General features: G+C 42.5%; 1 protein-coding gene across 1 annotated transcript in view; it reads left to right on the top strand.

Moving 5' to 3' along the window:
- Positions 1-284: 284 nt before the first annotated feature.
- The window catches only part of hs6st1a (heparan sulfate 6-O-sulfotransferase 1a), a 54,145-nt gene continuing 34,200 nt past the window's right edge, over positions 285-20,229 (top strand). Inside the window, exon 1 of the mRNA XM_020614032.1 lies at positions 285-1,109. Coding sequence (XP_020469688.1) covers positions 610-1,109 — 500 coding nt within the window. The 5' untranslated portion in view covers positions 285-609. The remainder of the gene's footprint in view (positions 1,110-20,229) is intronic.

The raw sequence follows: 20,229 nt of genomic DNA, 5'->3' as shown, positions 1-20,229 counted from the left end.
GCTATAGGCCTATAAAAAGAGTGAATTGAATTGAAAAGTGAATTAAAATTTGCTTAGACAATTAATCAGTCATCCAAATTGTTGCTAATTACTTTTTTAAATCGATCTTCTAAACAATCAATAAACTAATCACCGCAGCTCTAGGGTACAGGTTGGTATTGGCTACTAGGGGGATGGCGCGGTCGTTATGTGTCAACCAATAAATTAAAGCGACTCTGGGTTTTCCGAGGGAGAGAGAGCGATAGGGAGAGAGAGGTTGAAACGCGTTGAAAAGGTAGGCTTCGCGCTGCATCCTGGGTACATTACTCTATGGTGATGCAGTGAGATTCTGTTGTGTAAAGTGGAAACCAGAGTAAAGTAAACGGGGATCTTCGGAGACGGGGGGCTAAAGCGAGTTACAAACGCGTCTTTCACGGTGTTGAACAGTCTCGGTAAACGATGAGCCAACTTCGGTCGTCTCGAAGCGGAATGAACTACACTTGAGCGCCCGAAAACGGGTCTTTCTTGGCACGGGGGAAAGCGAGAATGAAGAAGCCGAGCGCGCTGCTCCCTGTTGTCGGCTTGACTGGGAAATGGTAGCGTACTGCGGGAACCGCACTGGGAAGGAACATGGTCGAGAGGAGCAGCAAATTCTTGTTGATCGTTGTCGGATCCGTGTGTTTCATGCTGATTCTCTATCAGTACGTGGCCCCCGGGGTGATCACTTTCGGCTCCCCGCACGGTTATTTTACGGAGGAAGACGAGGGGGACATCTTCCCCACTCCGGACCCCCACTACATTAAGAAATACTACTTCCCCGTCAGGGATCTAGAAAGAACGATCGATTTCCAAATCAAAGGGGAGGACGTGATCGTGTTTTTGCACATCCAGAAGACCGGGGGTACTACCTTCGGCAGGCACCTGGTCCAGAATGTCCGTCTAGAAGTCCCTTGCGACTGCAGACCGGGCCAGAAGAAGTGTACCTGCTACCGGCCGAACCGCAAAGAGACCTGGCTCTTCTCACGCTTCTCCACCGGCTGGAGCTGCGGCTTGCACGCCGACTGGACCGAGCTCACCAACTGTGTGCCGGGGGTCCTGAACAAGAAGGAGAACAAGCAGAAAAATCAAAGGTAAAACTGAAAAACCTTTGGTTTATTGGCTGTAGATTACGGGGAAGCCCAAGTGCGAGATTTGGGTCATAAACTCTATTCAAAATTTGGAAATCTTTTGTTACAGAATTATGTCACTGAAACTAGATTACAAATATTTAAGCGATGCCACATTTTGCTGAAGGTCACTTTAAACTCACAGATCTCTAAGCTCTTTGATCAAACTGATGTATAAATACTAAATCTACTCTTGCCAGTCCTACTTCTGGCACATCTTTGTCAAGACTTATAAAGCAGACTTGAACACAGGCTGTTTCCTCTGGAGACAGAATTATAATAGACCTAATTGTAAACTTTAAGACATTTTTCACACAAAATGTCAAAACTTTACATGAGTATGCAGCTATTTTTGTCTGCCACAGAGATGCAGGGGTGATACCAAATGAGATCAAACCTAATAGAAGATAATAATAGTATTATAACCAGGAGTGACACATTCAGCTTCCCCATTATAGTAATGGGTAATGTCACATTGGTCTGTCTGTCACCCTAAATCAGAGGTCTTTCACTGGAAGGGAAGTTATGATGGCATAGTTTAAAATAGACAAAGAACTTAAAGGTTTGTGAGCCTCCTCCTGAGACACTCGCTTGATAAACCACGTTGACTTGACATTTCAACGCTGCGCTGTCACAACTGCCACAGGAGCTCAACAGTGCCTCTGACAATTGTTGGTAGGTGCTGATATCAGGGTGCCCTCCCACTGAATCGCACTGAGATTGGGCTGAATGTATTTCAGACAGGGGAGTGTAATACATCCAGGCAGCGTTTCCACTCTCACATTGACTGTGAACTATCCACACACACACTACACATTCTTATTAAGTTATAACCCATTTATTCTCCGCACCTTTCTGTTGATGTTGCCAACATATTACATCCCTCTCCCAGACATATTGACAGCTGTATCAACTTCCATTTCACTGCACCCTTGTGGTTAAAGGTTACGCTTGTTGAATGGGTTATGTATCTTTGTATTGCCTAAGCTTGTTCAATATTTCATTTGGGCTATGGATGATCAATTTGACAAAGGGTGGGGGGTGGAGTTGGGGCGGTAGAAATATTTGGGAATTAACACGAAGTGCTTTTTGCCTCTGCCTTTCTGTCTGGCAGCTAGGCCGTCTGCTCTGCTTCTCATGGCTGCTCAAACTGGGGATCGGAGCTGCAGGCTGGCCAGGGCTTGGCTGAGCCGGTAGGGGGGAGAGAGCAACCCTGCGGGGGTTTGGCTCCACTCTAATCTGTGTGATTATTACCACTGGGACACACACACACACACATGCATTAGCACTGGTATTTGCTGCTGGCGTCAGTCCTCACTCCTGTGGTTTCACCCGGTCAGAGGTGATAACACGTCCGGCCATTCTGCATGGCGAGCTGAGATATCACAGTGGATGCAGGATAAACAGCCTTTCATCGCTTTGTGAGAACGGTTTAAAAGCATAAATTTGTGCCAGCTTGTGTGTTTATGTGTGTATGAGGGTGCACCTGGAAAAGGCCACAGAAACGGAAAGAGACCTGAAGGCAGAGTAGGTGAGAGGTCTGGGTATGTATGTATGGGTGTGAGCGTGCCAGAGAGGATTTCTTACCTCTGGTATAATCGACTCTCCTATCAGTGCTGACAGGACCTACAAGGGACTATAAGCTTAATAGCACCCACAAGAAAAACAGTGCTGCTCCACATTACGCACAGCTCTGCAGGGAAGAGGAGTGAATCGCTGCAACAATGAGCTCTAAAGAGAAACTAAAAGTACACGCTCTTCGTTTCTCATCCTGGAGTAACAGTGTGGTTAAGAGGCCAGAGAAAGTGTGAGAAAGATCATCTGTGTTTACAGACTGGTGGTGAGGGATTTCTTGGTGCAGTGTTGTAGCTTTCAGATCAGCTGTGCGTATTGTCGGTGTGGTGGAGGTAAACAATCTGTGGCCCCGGACAGTGATGTGACTGTTTCCTGACTGACATATCACATACATGCTCTCTTAATGGAGGAAGCAGTTTGGAGTTGCGTCATTAACTTTGAGAAACTGAAAAGAGAAAAAGCCTATCTAGAAATCGTCGACTAGGCAGCGGCAGCAGTCGTTGTTGTGTTGAGATCCAGCAGCTGTGTTCTCATCCAGCTGTCAAGTGGATTTTCCACGAATGTTTCAAATGCTGCAAAATAAAATGTGTATTAGGACCATTTCCATCTGCTGCAAACCGCCCCACTGCATGCTGGAGGTCACGGTCTGATGAGGGGGTTAGGTGTTAGAGTTAAAAATAAAAAAAACAACAACATAGACTTCAGCAGGGAAAAGTGGGAGGTCATGAAAAACTGAATATACTCAAGAACCGATCAGGACTGGACAAGTTCACATTCACTGTTTTATGCTGTAACTTGATGAAAACAAAGAAATACGCTTATGTTTAGGACTGTAAATAATGATTATTTTTTATTCTTGATTATCCTTACCATTACATACCAGAAAAAATGCCCGTTGCAAGTTTCTAGAGCCCAAGCTCACATTTTTAGAAGGAATGCTTTGTTTGATCAACAGTCCAGATCCCAAAGATATCAATTTATTATGGTAAATCAGCAGATATTCACATTTGAGCACCTAGACCTGGTGAAAAACAGTTTGATAACTGACTAATTCATATGTACTGATCAATCATTTGCTCAACTTATTATTTCAGCTCTAATTATAATGTAAAACACAGTCTGTGTGAGCCCACCAGTTGCCTTATAAGTAAAAGAGAGAGCAGCCGTTCTGACATTTGAAAACCATTTCCAAATGTCTAAAGCCAATATTGAACTCCTGTGTACTGGTACTGTAACATTTTCCTAGCCCTTTTCTGTGGCTGTATTATTTATTGATTGTACAGATGGGTCTGTATCGCTGTATTGCACAGTTTCTTCAAAACATTTCTACTTCACAAGCATAAAAACATTTTGAGGAAATTGGACTGAATAGGGTGGTTTTTCAATTTCAGTATATCATAAATTCTGGGAGAAAAACTACTGCGATGGCTGAGGCTCAGTTTGGTCTGGTGACAGATGTGTCGGCTTTAGAGGAAGGCGCATTAAGCAGGAGCGAGCAGCAGCAGCGAGATGAATGGCGGCTAATAGGAGAGACAGGTCTGTCTTTGAACGGTGATGAGATGAGATCGAGATGAACAGTGGCATTGTGGGAGAAAAGAAATCACACACTCAGCAGAGCGCCACTCAGAGAGGATTTGTCATTTCCCACCTCTTATTTCACTTTTCATGTTCATCACTTCACACACACACATTGAGGCCACACACACTACTGAAACAAGCAGACCCTAATACACGGCCTCAGATATGGAGCTTCTAATTGGTTAAGGAGGTTCCTATCACTTTACTCAAATTAGAGGCACACTTTCAGATGGGGGATACCATCTGTCCTGTGAATGTGTGCATGCATCTCAAAACTGTGTGCATGTCTGTTTTTAATCCTAGTGTGTCATAAAGTGTCTCAGTAAGCGAAGTGATGGGGCTAATTTTACTGCTTCTATCTCAGTCCGTTCTGAAATCCCTGTTTTTTCTCTCTCACGCCTCCTGTTCATCCTCTCCGCTTGCCTTTGAAACACTCCCTCCCTCTCCTTCCATCCTTTCCTCCTTCCTTCCCTCCATGATGGTGTCACTCTCTAATCAAACAGCAGGCTTGCTTTCCGCTTGGTGGCTTTATGGCCGGGGGCTCTCTCTGTATCGCTCTCCTTCACTTTCTCCTCTCTTCTCTCCATTTCTCCCCCTCGTCTTTCTTTCTCTCCTTTGCCATCTTTCTCTCCCTTCTCCCTCCGAGCGTGACTACCGTATTAGAGGAAATGTCTTTTCATGGAAGATTTGCTGCAATTTCCAAAATGGCTGCTTTGCCTAATGGACAACTGCCTTGGTTCTAATGCATGATTACATGTATGAGTGTGATGGAAAGAGCTGTCAGGGAATGACTGAAAAGATAAAAGATGGAGGAGTGAAAACATTTACTTTCATTGCTGGGGAGGGGGCTAGTCAATTAGCACGGTTGTCAAGCATTGGGAATTACTCTTCTTTCAATAGGTCTGTTTCAGATTTGCAGCACAAATTACTGCACTCTAGATGGCTCTGTGTTTAAATGTGAGTGTGGTGTGTGAGCGTGGATGCGTGTGCATGTGGTAACCCAGCATGGTGCCATCAGACAGCCAGCCAGCCGGCACAGCCCAGAATCCAGATGAACTCCAGGAATCTGCAGAGGCTGCCTTGGCTGATTGGCATGTTGTACTAATGTGTGTGCATGTGTGAGTGTGTGTCTGTCTGTATGAGAGCATGCACATGCTCATGTGTAGCCAGGCAGGTCGGTGTTAATCCAATCAGATTAGCAAGGTTTATGTGCTGGCGACCAGGTTCTCCAAAGCCGGTTACGTTCGTTCATCCTGCGATGGCGACTGCTCCGTGTCCCAGCATTCCCAAAAAACATTCCCACATTTGTCTAGCCAGTTATTCTCTGACTGTTTACAGTAAGTTGCAGGATGCTTTCCTAAATGGATATGCATTCACTTAATAGATTAATTGGACTTCTCACTGGACACACACAAAATTAGTTAATGAGAGTTTTTAGAATCTGTTAATCATTTCAGCAAATTACTAGACAGATGCTGGTAACACTTAGAGATGCACCGATTGCAACTTTCACAGACATTTTTGTAACTTTAATGAAATTGTAATAAAAATTGTATTAAAGATTTACATTTCTGTCTTTCCCTTCCTTTTTTATTTATTTTTTTTTACCGATCTCTAACAAACCTTTAAACACTAACAGTCTCCCAACCTGTTTTGATTGATGGCCCTTTGAAAACAAAAGCTACATCGAAGTATGACCCCATGTCCCAGGCTGCACATGAGTGCAAGTTGTTACCTGTTTAACCAATATGTAATTCTTTCTTCTCATAACATTTTATAAGAATACCTTTTTTCGGGATACTTGAATTAGTATCCAGTTAAGTCTGAAAAAATCCTGTTCAGTCATCCCACAAGCCCTTAAATTTATATTACGACCTTTTGGTGGCTTCCAGACCTACAGTTTGGAAACCAGTGTACTACATAATCAGGTCATTCATAAACAGAACATCTTAATAGTCGAGAATTACCGCTTCGTGGTCAAATTCACAGGTATGGTACAGAAGTGAGGTCACTGACCTTGACCTTTGACCACTAAAATTGAATTAGTTCATCGATGAGTCCAAGTGGACACTTGTGTCAAATTTGAAGAAATTCCCTCAAGGCGTTCCTGTAATATCACATTCACAAGAATGGCACGGACAGATGTACAACCCGAAAACATAACACCTCCAGCCACAGCTATCGCCGGTACGGAGGCATAATGACAAGAATCTTTAGTTAAAGCTCTACTCAGATTGGTATATTGATAATCTCCATCATGTCATCTAAAACGGCAATAAGCTGTTACGCTTGCTGCACCGTTGTTCTCTGTAAAACGTTTTGTAATGTTGTTACAGGAAGAGTTGTATTGTATAAAGAACATTATTATTATTATTATTTCGACACCGGTGTATGACTCACTATAATGATATCCTCAAATTACAGGTTTCACTTCGACGCTAGATCAGCCCATGAGGAGCAGACAATGCAGTCAAATAAGTATCTGTTCAGGTTTTACACTTACCTTCATGATATTGTGAAAGGATGGTCAACTCACACATGATTTCACACGTTAAAGGATGAGATATGACCCCTGTGTGCTTTCTTCTTCAGTAGCTTGAGGTGGTGTTGACAGGCCTCTCTCAGCTATATCACTGCTTCCTCTCGACTACAAGAGTTCAACTCAGGTTCAGCCTCAGGTCACCGAAAAGCATAACTCAGAGCCTGACAGAGGGACTTTAGCTCAAGAGGATCTATGGATACCTCTGTCAGGCCCCCCCCTGGCTACACACACAAGGCTTTAGTTTGACTCCATGCCATACCAACCGTCTGCAGCCATTTTGCAGCACACATGTTTGGCTGTGGCTGATCAGGAACGCAAAACGGCCAGATTAAAACCAAATTGTTGGTGTTGAAAAATGTCTGACTAAAGACTTGTATTTATAGGACTATCACAGAGTCATTATTAAATTGAAACTGACCACAATGCAAACCAGTATCATGTTGAGTTAAAGCTGTTGCCACCATTGATTTGCCCCAGCTGTTTCACTTCACTGCATTGTAAAGACAGGACAAGGCCAGGGATCCACTCCTCCGCTGACGACGATCTCTGGTGGGGGATTGTGAAGGGTTATCTTTGCTCTGCCTGCAAGCCTTCCTTATTGATTAGCCATTATGGATCAGGGAGAGTTTTTCATTGATTGATAAAATTTGAATGATGCCGACATAGAGAGGAACAACTGTATCCGTGACTAAGAGGGCAGATTTGGGGGAGGGAGTGGGGGGGCTAGCATGAGTGATGTGTTTCTTAATTATTACACAGCCTCCGTGACTCTGTGTGTCACTCTGTCTATTCCGCCCTCTGCTGCTGACTGTCAAATGTCAGCCCCCTTCCACCAGCACCACCAAAGTGATTCTATTGCCCTGTGGACAAATAACCGTGTGCTGAATGATTAGCAGACATTTCTATGGTCGGTAATGAGGGGCGCTACGCTGCAGCAGCTCCACCAACGGGATTACTGCCTATTGATTAGCCTAGCCTAGCATTAGCCTTGCTTGCAAAGCGACTGACTGATTAGTGGGCATTTCTATAGTGGTTCAGAATGCAGTGGTACGCCGTCCATGCGAATGGGATTGCAGGCTATTAATAAGACAAGCGGCAATCTGAAGTCATTAGCCGGCCCCATGGCAAAGTCAGCGTGTCTGTGTCTGATCCTAGGTCCTGGTTGCTATATCAGGTTTGGCCTTGTTTCCATCTTCGAGTCTTTTGCTACATATTGACCCTGAGTGCCTGCCTGTCTTTTAACACCCCCACCTCATAGTGCCCTGTTCTTTGATGGCGGTGCTCATCTTTTCCCCCTTCACTTCTTCTGAGATGATGAAAAAGGACAGAGAGCATGAGAGAGAAAGACACCCCCAGGGACTACTCCCTGCATCCATTACCAGTACTGTCTGTTCATGTCCCTGGATGTCCAGACAGGATGTGACCCAGGAGCTTCTCCTCATTCCTCGTTCTTCGTTCTGAGTGCCTCTCATTTATTTGTAAACAAACAAATAAATGCACCCTTTTTTGCATGTGTGCATTTATGAATAAATACATCTATTCATGAAGCTGTTGTAAGTCTGTGGGAGTGTGTTTGTATGTGTATGAGCGAGAGATGGCCAAGGGAAGCATGTGAAGGGAGAGGAGAGGCTGACAAGCGTGGTAATTGAATTGTGGGAAAAATGCAAATCTTGTACTGCCTCTTTGAATTAGAGGGAGGAGTTTTTACTGATTGGGCCTGTCGCCTCTATAGACGCACACATACGCACTTCATGCTAACTTTTACCAAATCCCAAAAAGAGAATGAATGATAGCGTTGTCTGTTCCATGCCTCACCCTATCTTTTTCCCATCATGCCTCTGTTTTTCTGCCCGCCATGCCTTCCCAGGACTTCACTGTCTTTTGTCTGGTTGCATGTGTGTGCGTCTGTGCATGTGAGGCTCCCACCAGAAGAGCTAAAGTGCTGATGCCATTCATGGAAAGACAGAGCGAAGGGGGGGGGGGCGACAGATCTGCTACACTTGGTTTATCTGCTTCGCTCGAGGGCAGAGTCGTAGATCACCAGAGATGCTCCTTTTTGAAGCAGCACACGTTCCTGTGTGTGTGTCCGTCTTCATTTGTGCATTCAAGCACAGTCCGCATGTGTCTGGGTGTATGCTGTATGAATGTGGGGCCTGTGTGATCTGTATTTACAATTCTATATGGTGATTTGGTGTGTGTGTGTGTGTGTGTGTGTGTGTGTGTGTTGGACTAAATGTGTCACTGTTGCTCTCATTGTGCATCTGCTCTTTCTTTCTCATACCTGGAACTGAATGATACAAGGAAAATATGTCAATCTTTTTTTTTTCTGACCAGTGTTGGTATTGTGATATGAACTGTAATTAGGGCTGGATAATCGGGCTAATCTCCCGATTAGATTCCCTTACCATTCAACGCAGTCCAGAATCGGTTATTTTTATTTGATTGTTGATGATTCATTTACATCAGATACCACTGTTGCATGATGCACCTCTCTAAATATAGCCTGGGATGCAAATGTCTTCTACACTCAACAAGTGAGCAACACTGTTGATTATAAAACTGTGGCTCAATGATTTCTTTTCCTTGGTAAATGCAAAATATCTAAAACAAGAGGCATCTATGGGTTTTTACATATAGCCTATGTAAAACAGTTAAGTGAAAAAATAAAACCTGCCGAGTGCCGTAGGGATGTTTTTTTTTTTTTGTAGGCCAACCTGGAAGTCGGCATCTCCCTGGTTCCTTTGACAAAAAGCCCATGGGGTTTTTCCATAGGCTTTTGGATTATTGCAGAAAATAAGCTCGGTGACAAACAACAGTTTTTGAACCTTACACGTTTTGTTCGGCAAGGTAATCTTCACAAGTAAACACCACTTTTATGATTTTTGAAGCCCCAATATGATTGCCAGCAGTAAAAAGCTATTGTTGGACTATAAACTAATTACACCACAGTCCCTTGACTTCCTACCTGTAATTTGATTTATAGCGCTTTCCTCTTCTACAGAATCCTTTCCTCTTAGTGTGACCTGATTTGTCTAGTGACCACGGCTGTGTGACTTAGAATAGTTTGCAAGCATGCGAGTTTAAACATAACGAGGCTGTAAAAGAGGGATAGTGAGTAGACAAGTCTCCGTGTTCACTGTGATGATGGTTAATATCTCCGACAGCCTCTGTAGTCTCACTTAGTCACTTGTAAGCAGCTGCCTTTTTAAGACACGTAAAAGTTTTAAAAAGCACAAGTGGGCTATCTACTGACATATTTTATTGCATAGAAGAAAAAAACCATTAACCATTGACCTTATTTTAGCTGTCTAACCAAAAGCCTTCAGCGTGAGGGAACCAGAAGTGCAAAAATGCTAACTCAGTTCTGGGTTTTAGGGCTCCCTAATATGGCGCACTCTGACTATTTGATTTCTGATGTGGTTAGACAGCACCAGCTCTCACACTGGCCCCCTTAACTTTGTATTTTAAATATCTTTTTTTTTTTTTAACTGAGACAGAAAAGGGAAGTGCTGGTTTCATTTCCACTCTGTATGATACAAAGTGCTGCATTCTTGGGAGGACCATGTTTAGCTGAGCATAAACAGTACAGACTGGAACATGCAGAGTGCATATAAACCAGATGACTGCCGTGATTTTGTAGTCTGGCCAATACATTGAATTAATTGTGATTAACTACAGCTGACCAAATTTGCTGCAGACAGTTCTGTTTATAGCAGGCAAAATTGTCACCGGCTCTATTTTCACTAAACTTTTATTACATCTTGTTAAAGACACAGTTACTCGTGTAATTAAAATGGCTGCTCTTGTGATTTGAAAATTGCATTTGTGTTTGCTGATGGGATTTTCAAACTGATTTTAGATATGAAAGCAATTATATGAAGTATTCCTACTCACACCACACAGACACACACACACACACACACACCACCCCTTCACATATACACACACCAGCTCTCTCAGTCTCAAACTTTAAGTAACATAGGTGGTCAAACAAGGGTTAAATAAATAAGCCACCTCATCTGGAAATCTAAACATGAACCACTGCGGAGTCAAACAGCAGTTAAGAAGTAGGACAGGCCTCTCCTGTAACAGCGATAAGGAGCAATCGAGAGAGCGAAGGAGTGTCACCCTGAGTAAAGGTCAGTGTTAAAGCTAATCCAGTCATCCTATTCTTGGTGTCTCTTCACCTCCGTGTCTATTGCCACTCTCTCTTCCTGCTCCTCTTCACCATGAGTATGTTGCTTTCACCTTTGTCTCATCCCCCCCCTTCTGTTTTCCCCTTTGTTCCCTTACTTTACCCTTGCTTCTCGTTTTCATTCTGTCAAAAAAAATACTACTTCTTCATCGTTCCCACCATCACACTGTCATTTTGGTTTCATAGCATGTCTCAGCTTCCTCCAGGGAGAGGAAGTGATGTGTCAGGAAATGCCTTTATCCGCCAGTGATCTGATCTGATGTGAGACTGAGATAAAACACGAGGAGGGTAGTGTTCTCTTTCTCTCACCTTAGGGAGAGGGTATGATGGAGAAGTCCTCATTTCTTTTTTCTGTCTGCAACTGCTTTTTCCTTGTGTGCACAGAATATTCTGGTAGTCTTTTGACAATTGCCAAATTACAAAGGGAATACCAGAGTTGGGGATCTTTCATACCTGTTCACCTACTTAAAAAAATCTGTTGTGGAACCTAATAAAGAGAACCTTAGGAAGTAGTCTTTGGAAAAGAAAAGGCTGGTTGATCTCCTACAATATTCAATGTCTGCCTCCACCTGTTCCCACTTTTTAAAACTTTATTATAGGCTGTCAGAAGATTCTGTCGGGTTACTTTCAGCAACTGTTGTGACACGCAGACTTCTAGTACATGAAAAAGAAACAAAATGTATCAAAATGTGAGATTTTACCTTGGGTTGTCCTAACAAGCACATACAGTAAATTGGCTGTTCAGAGTTTAATAGAAAGGGAAAACCGAGTCCCACTGAGGCTAGACTATTTTCAGGAGTGTGTGTAGTGTCTTGAATTTTAAAAAGCCTCCGTGTGTCATAGTAGATACACATGGAGAGGCAACGCTATTTGTTAACTACTTGTAAATTTCAAATCAAGCCAGATAATTTGTTGACAGAATCTGAGTGTCTGTTTTAAAGTTTATTTTTGTATCATCTGCAAAGTGACGTAATGAGTAAGAACGTATCAGTGGACCCTCCGTCTGTGTCCAGCTAAAGTGCTTTTCATCAATCCCTAGCAGCTTTAGCCTCAGCGACGTGCACTCAGTCCATGGAGATAATGCAGGATGCCACCTGTTGCGAATTATACCTCAAACCAAAGAGCCTTCAGCTGTAGGAGGAACCCTGTAAAGGAAGCCAAACTGTTAGATCAGGGTAAATGCAAGTTTGGAGATTGATGAAAAGTTTGAGAATCACAAAAGTTCACAAAGTATTGTAATTCATCCAAAAATTCCAAGGATCACAAATGTCAGAGTTCCGGTAGCGCTTTAGGAAAAGTTAGATAAGATTCATCTTCTGTGGACCATAAATATCTGGACAACATTCCAAGCGGCTGTTGAGATATCTAAGCCTAGGCCAACGTAGTGGACAGACATCGCCATTCCTCCAGCCACGCTGCTAACAAGGCTGGAAACATGCTGGTCCCAGCCACCCTTACTGGGAAAATACCCAGTGACATGACATTGTCATAGTCAGTGGCTTCCTGATATTTCTCTAACAAGCTGAGTATCATCAATAGCACCTAAGTATGGAGAAACATGGACCTTTTTTATGACAGAGCAGTGAGCTAAAGTAAACCGCCCAGTCAGAATTGAGCGTGCAAATTTGGTGATCTGCAAACTTCATGTTCATGAAGCAGTATGGGATAGCCTTCCACTTTGATTTTTGTATGTTGTGAAGAGGTGCTAAGGAGTGCTCCTCTATAGTTAACTCCTTTTCCTGTGAAAGAAGACAAACAGAGCCCACCTCCCAATTGCCCAAGTGCCAATAAAATGCATCTTTGATAGATAGTATACAAGGCATCAGTTTCCACATTGGATAACAGTCTCAATATATTTGATTTATTTAGTCTTTGGTTTTTGCTTGTTGTCAAATTTACTGAGCAAATCAAACCAAAACAGTCTTTTGAATGGCTGCCTGTCACACTGCTGGCATCTAAATTTAATATTCTCTGCAGTAAACAGGCATAGATGCTGTTTTTATTCTTAGAAAGCCAAGAAATTGTTGGTGGTGGCTCAGAACTTTGCAACAAATGTCACTCCACTGTGAAGGAGCCTTAAAGCACTGAGAAGCTTTTAGAAGTGAATATGCCATTGTGAAGTAAGCTGTGCCCAGACAAGGTTCCTTGAATTTAGGCTTTATTTAACCAGACTAGTCGGTTTGAAAGAAATCCTTAAGTACACTGACAACCTATTGAAGACAAACTCCTTCTTCCCTACTGAAAGGGGCGGTGGGATTTAACTGAAATGGTTAAAATGAGGTAGTTAACATATTTAAACAAAGAAAAATACAAGGCACATACAGTAAGACTAGGCTAATCATTCACTGAAGGCAAAGAACACCAAAACAATGGCTGCACTACAAGAACAAGTACTGTAGGACTATTAAGAGTATTACTTTAGAAAATCTGTCCCATAAGCATTCTGTAGGTTTCTGTTGGTGTCCACAGTGACAAAACAGGGAGGGTAGAGGTATTTAATGCCCATAAAAACCCAAAGACCTCCAGGCAGCCTGTGTAGTCCAGAAAGATCTTACTCCACCATAGTGTGGGTTGTTTCCTGTTTGCGTGATGCTGCCTTTTGCATGTTGAGCGCCACAATGCAAATACTCCGAGGCACTCATGCAAAAATGCAGACCATGCTGTCTCTCTGCCACACGCATTTGGCCTCTGTTCCTCGCTGACTTTATGGATGTTCGCTGTTTGACAGTTTCCCTTGTTGAATATACCCCCCTTCTGTCCATTTTTCTCCTCTTCCCTTCCTGTATTTTAGCCCTTCTCTCTCTGCCGTCTTTTGTCCAGCATCTCTTCACGCTTGACCAGCCTTGCTGTGACTCTTGACTTCAAAGAGCTACTTCATTCATCAGTCACTCATCAGAGAGAGAGGGGCCATTCAGCCCCATGCTAAAAGAGAGGGAGGGGACGAGGAGTGAGTATATAAAAAAGAAGGGAATGAGTGTATGAAAAGAGGGCACAAGAGAGAGAGAGGATCCGCTCTTGATCCGCAGGGAGCCTCGGGAGTCACAAAAGCAAAAGAGGCGCACGGTCCCACACATCTACACACCCATACAGAGTCACTAAACACAGTATGAGCCAACGCTTAAATGCACTCTCCCACACACACTCTTTTTGTTTTGGTCCCGTTGGGTGTGTTTAAGATGCCACATACACGATCCCTCTCTTCTTTCACTGTCTGTCCGTCTTCTTTCGATCTCGCCTTTGTCATTCTTTTTGCTGGCAGGGCAAAGTTTTGAGGCCTCTTCTCCTCGCAATCTCTCACTGCACCTGGCGTGTGTTGTTTAAAATTTCTTCCACGCTGCAGCCGCTTTCCATTATTTCTAAACCTCACCCTCTGTGTGTTCATTGCCTTCATGCTCACTGACATTCTCCCTCTTTTTTTCCGTTCCTCTATATTTTGAGGTGGCTGGCGAGCTAGCTTTCAGGTCAGTGGGAATTGCTATTACTTCCCCTCTCAGCTGGAGTCTGGCTCACACTCAGCTGCACACAATCACACATGCTCATAGATAAGAACTTTTTCTTTTTTTGTTCATTGTGCTCTCTGTATGAGTGGTTTATACGGACATGAGGCTGTGTGGGCTTGCATACACAGTTGCCTAACATGGAAAGATGCATTGTTCACAGGTGTGCCAGGCTTCTTTTCATTTGTCTCTTCATTTTTTTTCATGGCTTATTTGTTTTTCTCCCACAAGTAATAAGTCATAACCGAAAGTCTGTCACACCCACTGTGCTGCTTGCCTCAGTCCTCCTTTGTGATTGTTCACTCTCTGCATGAAGGAGCTTTCATTTATGATACCTTGTTTGTGTGCAGACATGTATGTAACCGTTTACAGTGATTAACATTTTCTGCTCAGCAAACAGGTTTTGGTTTGGTTGGTTTTATGTTTGACTGCTTATGAGGTATACCTGGTTAGGTAAGAAGGTTGTTCCTGTTCTGGAGTATTTATTTATGTGGCTGGAAAAAGTTCAGAAGGCATCTATGGATTTCACTTACCTTTTTATGTGGTGAAAAATAGCCCCATAATCTTCTAGGTGGCCAACGTGGCATGTTCAAATTAATTTTTACATGTATTTAGTTTATAATTAAAGCTGATTTTGATTCTTGAGGTCTAACAAATGTGCTAAATGCATTTATTTCCTCAGAGCCAGTTTTTTTTTTTTTTAAGGTGACCTTTTGGTATTTGAAATCAACCCATAATACGTCTGTAGGAGTAGATATAATTATCAAATAGCAGATATGATAATTAGAAATGACTTCAAGTGAACCTTTTTTACTGTATATCAATAAAATGAGTTGGAAAAACAGAAGTGCAGCTAACACGATGATGAATTACAGTTACAGGATTATTAGGTACATCAGTGCAGAAGTCCTCCTCTAATTTCTGCTTTTGTTTATTTAGTGATTTTCAGTTTGTGTTGACACATGGCAGGTAAGTGTTAATTAAACTGGTAATGTTTGAGCTGTAATGGTAGCGATGTATCAGACTTTTATGTTCAAAGGTGTTTCTAATATTCTCTTAGCATTATGTATATAAATACAGAACAACATAGAACTCACTTAAACTAATTAAATGCTTGAATGCATCTTAAAAGCCTTAAATTGATTTTTTTTTTTTTGAATGCTGCATTTTAAAGAGGAATGAAAACAAAGAGGAGAAATTCTACCCACCGAGAATCCATCAAAAATCTCTCACGAGAATCGGTGTGCCCGCAAAGTGCCCTGTTGGGATTTCAAATACTGTGTCCACACGCTCACAGTCTTTATGGGCAAAAGCTTCACCATCACGGACACACGCCAGCTGCCACGTGCCACTGCACACCAACGGCCACAAAAAGCTCTGAGAGCATATATGAGTCACAGGTCTTAATAAGTTGGAGGAGGTGTGGAACAGTTAATGAAACACCTTGTTTTTTCGTTTTGATTTGAATCGCCAGGACCAGAGAGTATGTGCTAATGTTTAAGTAGCGGCACATATACATTTTTAAGTATTCCTCAGTGTATAAATCAGTGTGTGAATTACAAGCACACACTCGATCTGATGCGGTGACCCAGTCAAATTCCTATAAGCCTGCGAGCTGAGTAACAGGCCTGCCGTGACTCGCCTAAACAACAGACACATTAACCTTAAAAACGGAGATGGAGATAGAGAGACAGGGCAGAGCTTAATAAAAGCACCACAGAGGAGGAAATTGGAAGGGAGGGATAATTGTGTTCAAGTAGGCAAACAGAAAGACGGGCCTGGCAGAAAGGAGAAATGGAGCAAGCAGTTGGGTGTAAAGAGTAAAATGAAAGCAGAGATGAAGTGAAAAAGGGAGGAAAACAGAGGGCAGGAAGGTGAGGGAGAGTATCTCTTCATCTCTCCCTCCTCCCCTAGTGGAATGTTAATCATCACAGAGAGGTCAGTCCTTTTGGCGTTTCAGAGTCTGTGTATTGTGTGGGTCAATGAGTGTGTGTGTGTGTGTGTGATGGGGTGAAAAGGTTGGACGTGGTGTTCTGGCGTTTCTGAGCCATGCCTGTTGTGCTTGAAGCGAACAACTGCACACAGGGGTCCATCACAATGCTCTTAGCAACTCTGTTTACAACACACTCACAGCTACAAAATTCAGATCCACAGATTTCATCACTTCTGACAACATTATCATGATAATGAAGAGCTACATTTATTTTCAAGACATCAAATATTCATCTGCAGAGAAAAAAAAAAGCATTGATAATGTTTTTGTGTATAAAATACTAATGAGTTACCATCGTGTTGTTTTCTTTTTTCTTCTCTCAGTATTTTCAAAGCACAGGTACAAATTTCAGTCCAAACTGTCAACATCCATATCCGTCTTTTCCTCCACACGTCTCACAGGGGGAATTCTGTAGCCAGTAGGTGGGCATTGGCGTGTAGACACGGGGTTAGAGATCACAAAACAGCCAAAGGATTCAAATGTGTCATGCATGGCAACAATTTAAAAGGTATTGTACATTGTGTCATATTTTTATTAAAAAGGTTTGTAAGGTTATTTCAGGGCAGCAAGAGCCTGAGGGTGAGAGAGATGGTTTGTACTGTATTGACAGAAGCATCACGGTGTTTCTCCTTTAATCTGTGAACACTGCCTTGAGTTGTATTGCTTTTTGACAAGGCTTTTTCCACACTCAAATTAAAATTTCACTGATTAAAAATAATACGCAATGCACAAATGAAAGCGCAGTCTTGAGTGAGCAGGATTAGCTTGGTTCAAATGAACTGAAGGATTTTCTCCAGCATGTATCTTATTGGCCGGGAGATTTTTCACAACACCAAATTAAGTTGTGTAGGACACAGTTTGAAGCACTTTGATTTTAATAAACAAAACCAGCCTCAGGTGGTTTGGAAATGGCAGCAGCCAGTACTGAATTGCTCTTTCTTTGTGCGATTCACTGTGCAGTCCCAATACAGAGGCAGGTTTGAGACTTGAAGGCTGCTGTTATGACTTATCCACTATAGACCAGTCAGAGTTGTATTCCTAAGGCTCTCTGCCCACTTCTGTGTTAAACATACTGGACTAGTGCTGAAGAAAGGCAAATATAAACTGAAAAACTAATATAAAGGATTTATTACCGCTGCTTTAATCAAAATTTATTTAACAATGGGTCCAGTGACCAGTTGTATGTCAGAAAAAGTTCACTTGTACTGACACAGTTCATTTTCACCCATATCTGTGGCTGCCCACAGTTTAATGGAGCGTTTTAGTGTCTTGTACCTAAATGTTTTGGTTTTCTCACCGGTAAATATACTGTTTTGGTTCTGTCACTGCTCTCAGCTGCGTTGTCCCTGATAAACCCATTGCTCAGCAGCAAACAGCAGAAAGATAGGCCCGGGATGAGTGAGTGAGGCATTTAGAAGCTAAAGAATCTGGAATTGGTAGAGTCCAAAACAGAGCTAAAAGAGTATATACTGGACCTTCAGAGAGTCCTACAACAACTCTTCTTGTCCATTTACTTAACCTTAGGCTTAACTATCGATGACTCATAGAGGTCATCTCATCAGAACGTCTCATCGCACATCTGAAGTGAGAATTGTTTAGAGGGAGGATGAGATCTGGCTGTCATCTATTTCAACTAATAGTATGGATGAAAAAGAAGTATTTTTTTTTATAAAGGTCGCTCTGGTTCAATTTGTGTCTCCGTTTCTGTTCCAAACTGAGAAATTCAATAAGAAGGGATAAGTTAATTATTCAGAATCTCATTACGTAAATGGTGGGATAATCCTTTGTAGTACATTAGGACAACAACAGGCGCATTTCTAAGGGGACTGTGATAATCACTCCACATCCGCAGTAAATGCTGAGGCATCATGTTTGTTAAGCTCTCAAGGAAGTCCCCCTTGGCTGCATCATCTGACAAAGAATCTGAGAGGTCAAATCTCTTCCTTTCAATCAGCAAAGAAAAAAAGTTTTAGGAATTGAACAGAAAGCACCTTCATCCATTTACACAGAACAGAAATGGCATCTTTACAACTGATATGTTGTGCACTCCTGTGCCTGTATTTCGTCACTGCCCTTCAGCTTTTGTTTACATTCATTGATATTGTGGGGGGGGGGGAACGGCAGAGCTATATTTAGCCAGTTTTGTTCCGCCACAGCGGACATGGTGGAGGCTCTACAGTGTTAGGAAACAGACTTATATAGGATAGTTTTTGATAGTTCCAGTCAATATTTTAACTTAAACGCTGAGATCCAGAAATATAGTGACATTGCTGACTAGGCAAGAATTTCCAGGCAGTTAAAATGATTATACACACATGTGGCAGAAGAAATATGCTGCTCATAAGTGAAAGTAGCAATACCACATTATACAATATTGCATTACAAGAAAAATATTCTCTGTTATGCAGATTTGCCCTATTTTTCCTGCATCTTATTTGATAATAACCATAATATTGTTAGGTTTTGATGTTTTGTTTCAGGAAAAACAAGCAGTTTAATGACATCGCCTCGGATGTTTATAATTTTCCAGCGTCTTATGGGTACGTTCATCGGTCTAGAAAATATTGAGAGTGGCGATAAGTCAGTTGCAGCCCTTACTTATTTAATTTACACCACTGTCAAACTGTCCTTTATAAACATTCATCACAATTTGCAAACAAAGTCTTATTACTAACATTTCAGTTGCCTTCGTGGTTTAGCCTCCAGATAAACCGGTTTAGATAATCTGGTTAAACTGTGGGCTTGTTTACAATCCTCAAAAAATGACTCCAGATAGTCCGCTCCTGTTGTAGTGCTCTTGTAGAACTGATGAAAATAAGTCCCAGTTTTGAATAAACCAGATAAATGAGCAGCTTCACTGCGACCGTTGTTCCTTCCTCGCGCTTGTATCCTCCAGTCTCTGTGCTCGGCTTTGCGCTAGTGGCGTTGCATTTCAATGCAATATTACATATGTATGCCAATACATACGTTAGCTGTCAGCTTTGCCGAGTCTCCTTTTGATTTATTTAACTTTAGTATGAAAGTAAAGTGACTCCCACTGCTGCACACACTCGCATTCACATACAGTTTCTGACTGCTCTGAATATACCTAGAGTGGGATGTGGTCTCTGTGGAATGAGAGATGCTGTCCATGCCTCCTCTCATATATCTGTGTCCCTCGTTCTGTTTCTCTGTGGCTCTTTCCATTTCTTACCTGAGCTCACTCTGTCATCTCTTCATCTCCCTCCATCCCTATCTGCGTCTCTCTCTCCGCTCTTCTTCTCTGTTCCATCAGATAGAAGTCGACAGCTGCCATCAGGCTTATTTCAGGCTCTGGCACAGGCACACACCCGCTCCCTCGTTCTTCATTTCACACTCTCTCCCCGTTTGTCACCTCCTCTCTTAATTTCTCCCTCCTTCTGTTTGAATCCATCTACCTGCTTGCGAGTGTGTGTGTGTGTGCGTGTGTGTCCAACTTGGATTGGTTTCTGAAGCTTTGGCCCTCACCAGTAGAAAATCTGGAGGAAGACGAAAGCAAATCTTTGAATCACTCCTCTGCTACCTTTCCTTCTTTTTTCTACGTGTCCATCTGGCCGCCTACTCCGGGGAAGGGATTTCACATTGTGTGTTTGTGTGTTTTTCTCCCCCTGAGCGTCAGCCTCTTTGAGCACACATCTCTCATTCATTTATAATGAGGTGTCAGGCCATCCTGTCCCCCCAGTTGC

The sequence above is a fragment of the Monopterus albus genome, unplaced genomic scaffold (assembly GCF_001952655.1).
Source record: "Monopterus albus unplaced genomic scaffold, M_albus_1.0 scaffold141.1, whole genome shotgun sequence".
In the NCBI taxonomy this organism is placed as follows: Eukaryota; Metazoa; Chordata; class Actinopteri; order Synbranchiformes; family Synbranchidae; genus Monopterus; species Monopterus albus.
The sequence above is the reverse complement of the archived record's forward strand: the minus strand, read 5'-3'. Positions and strand labels throughout refer to the sequence as shown.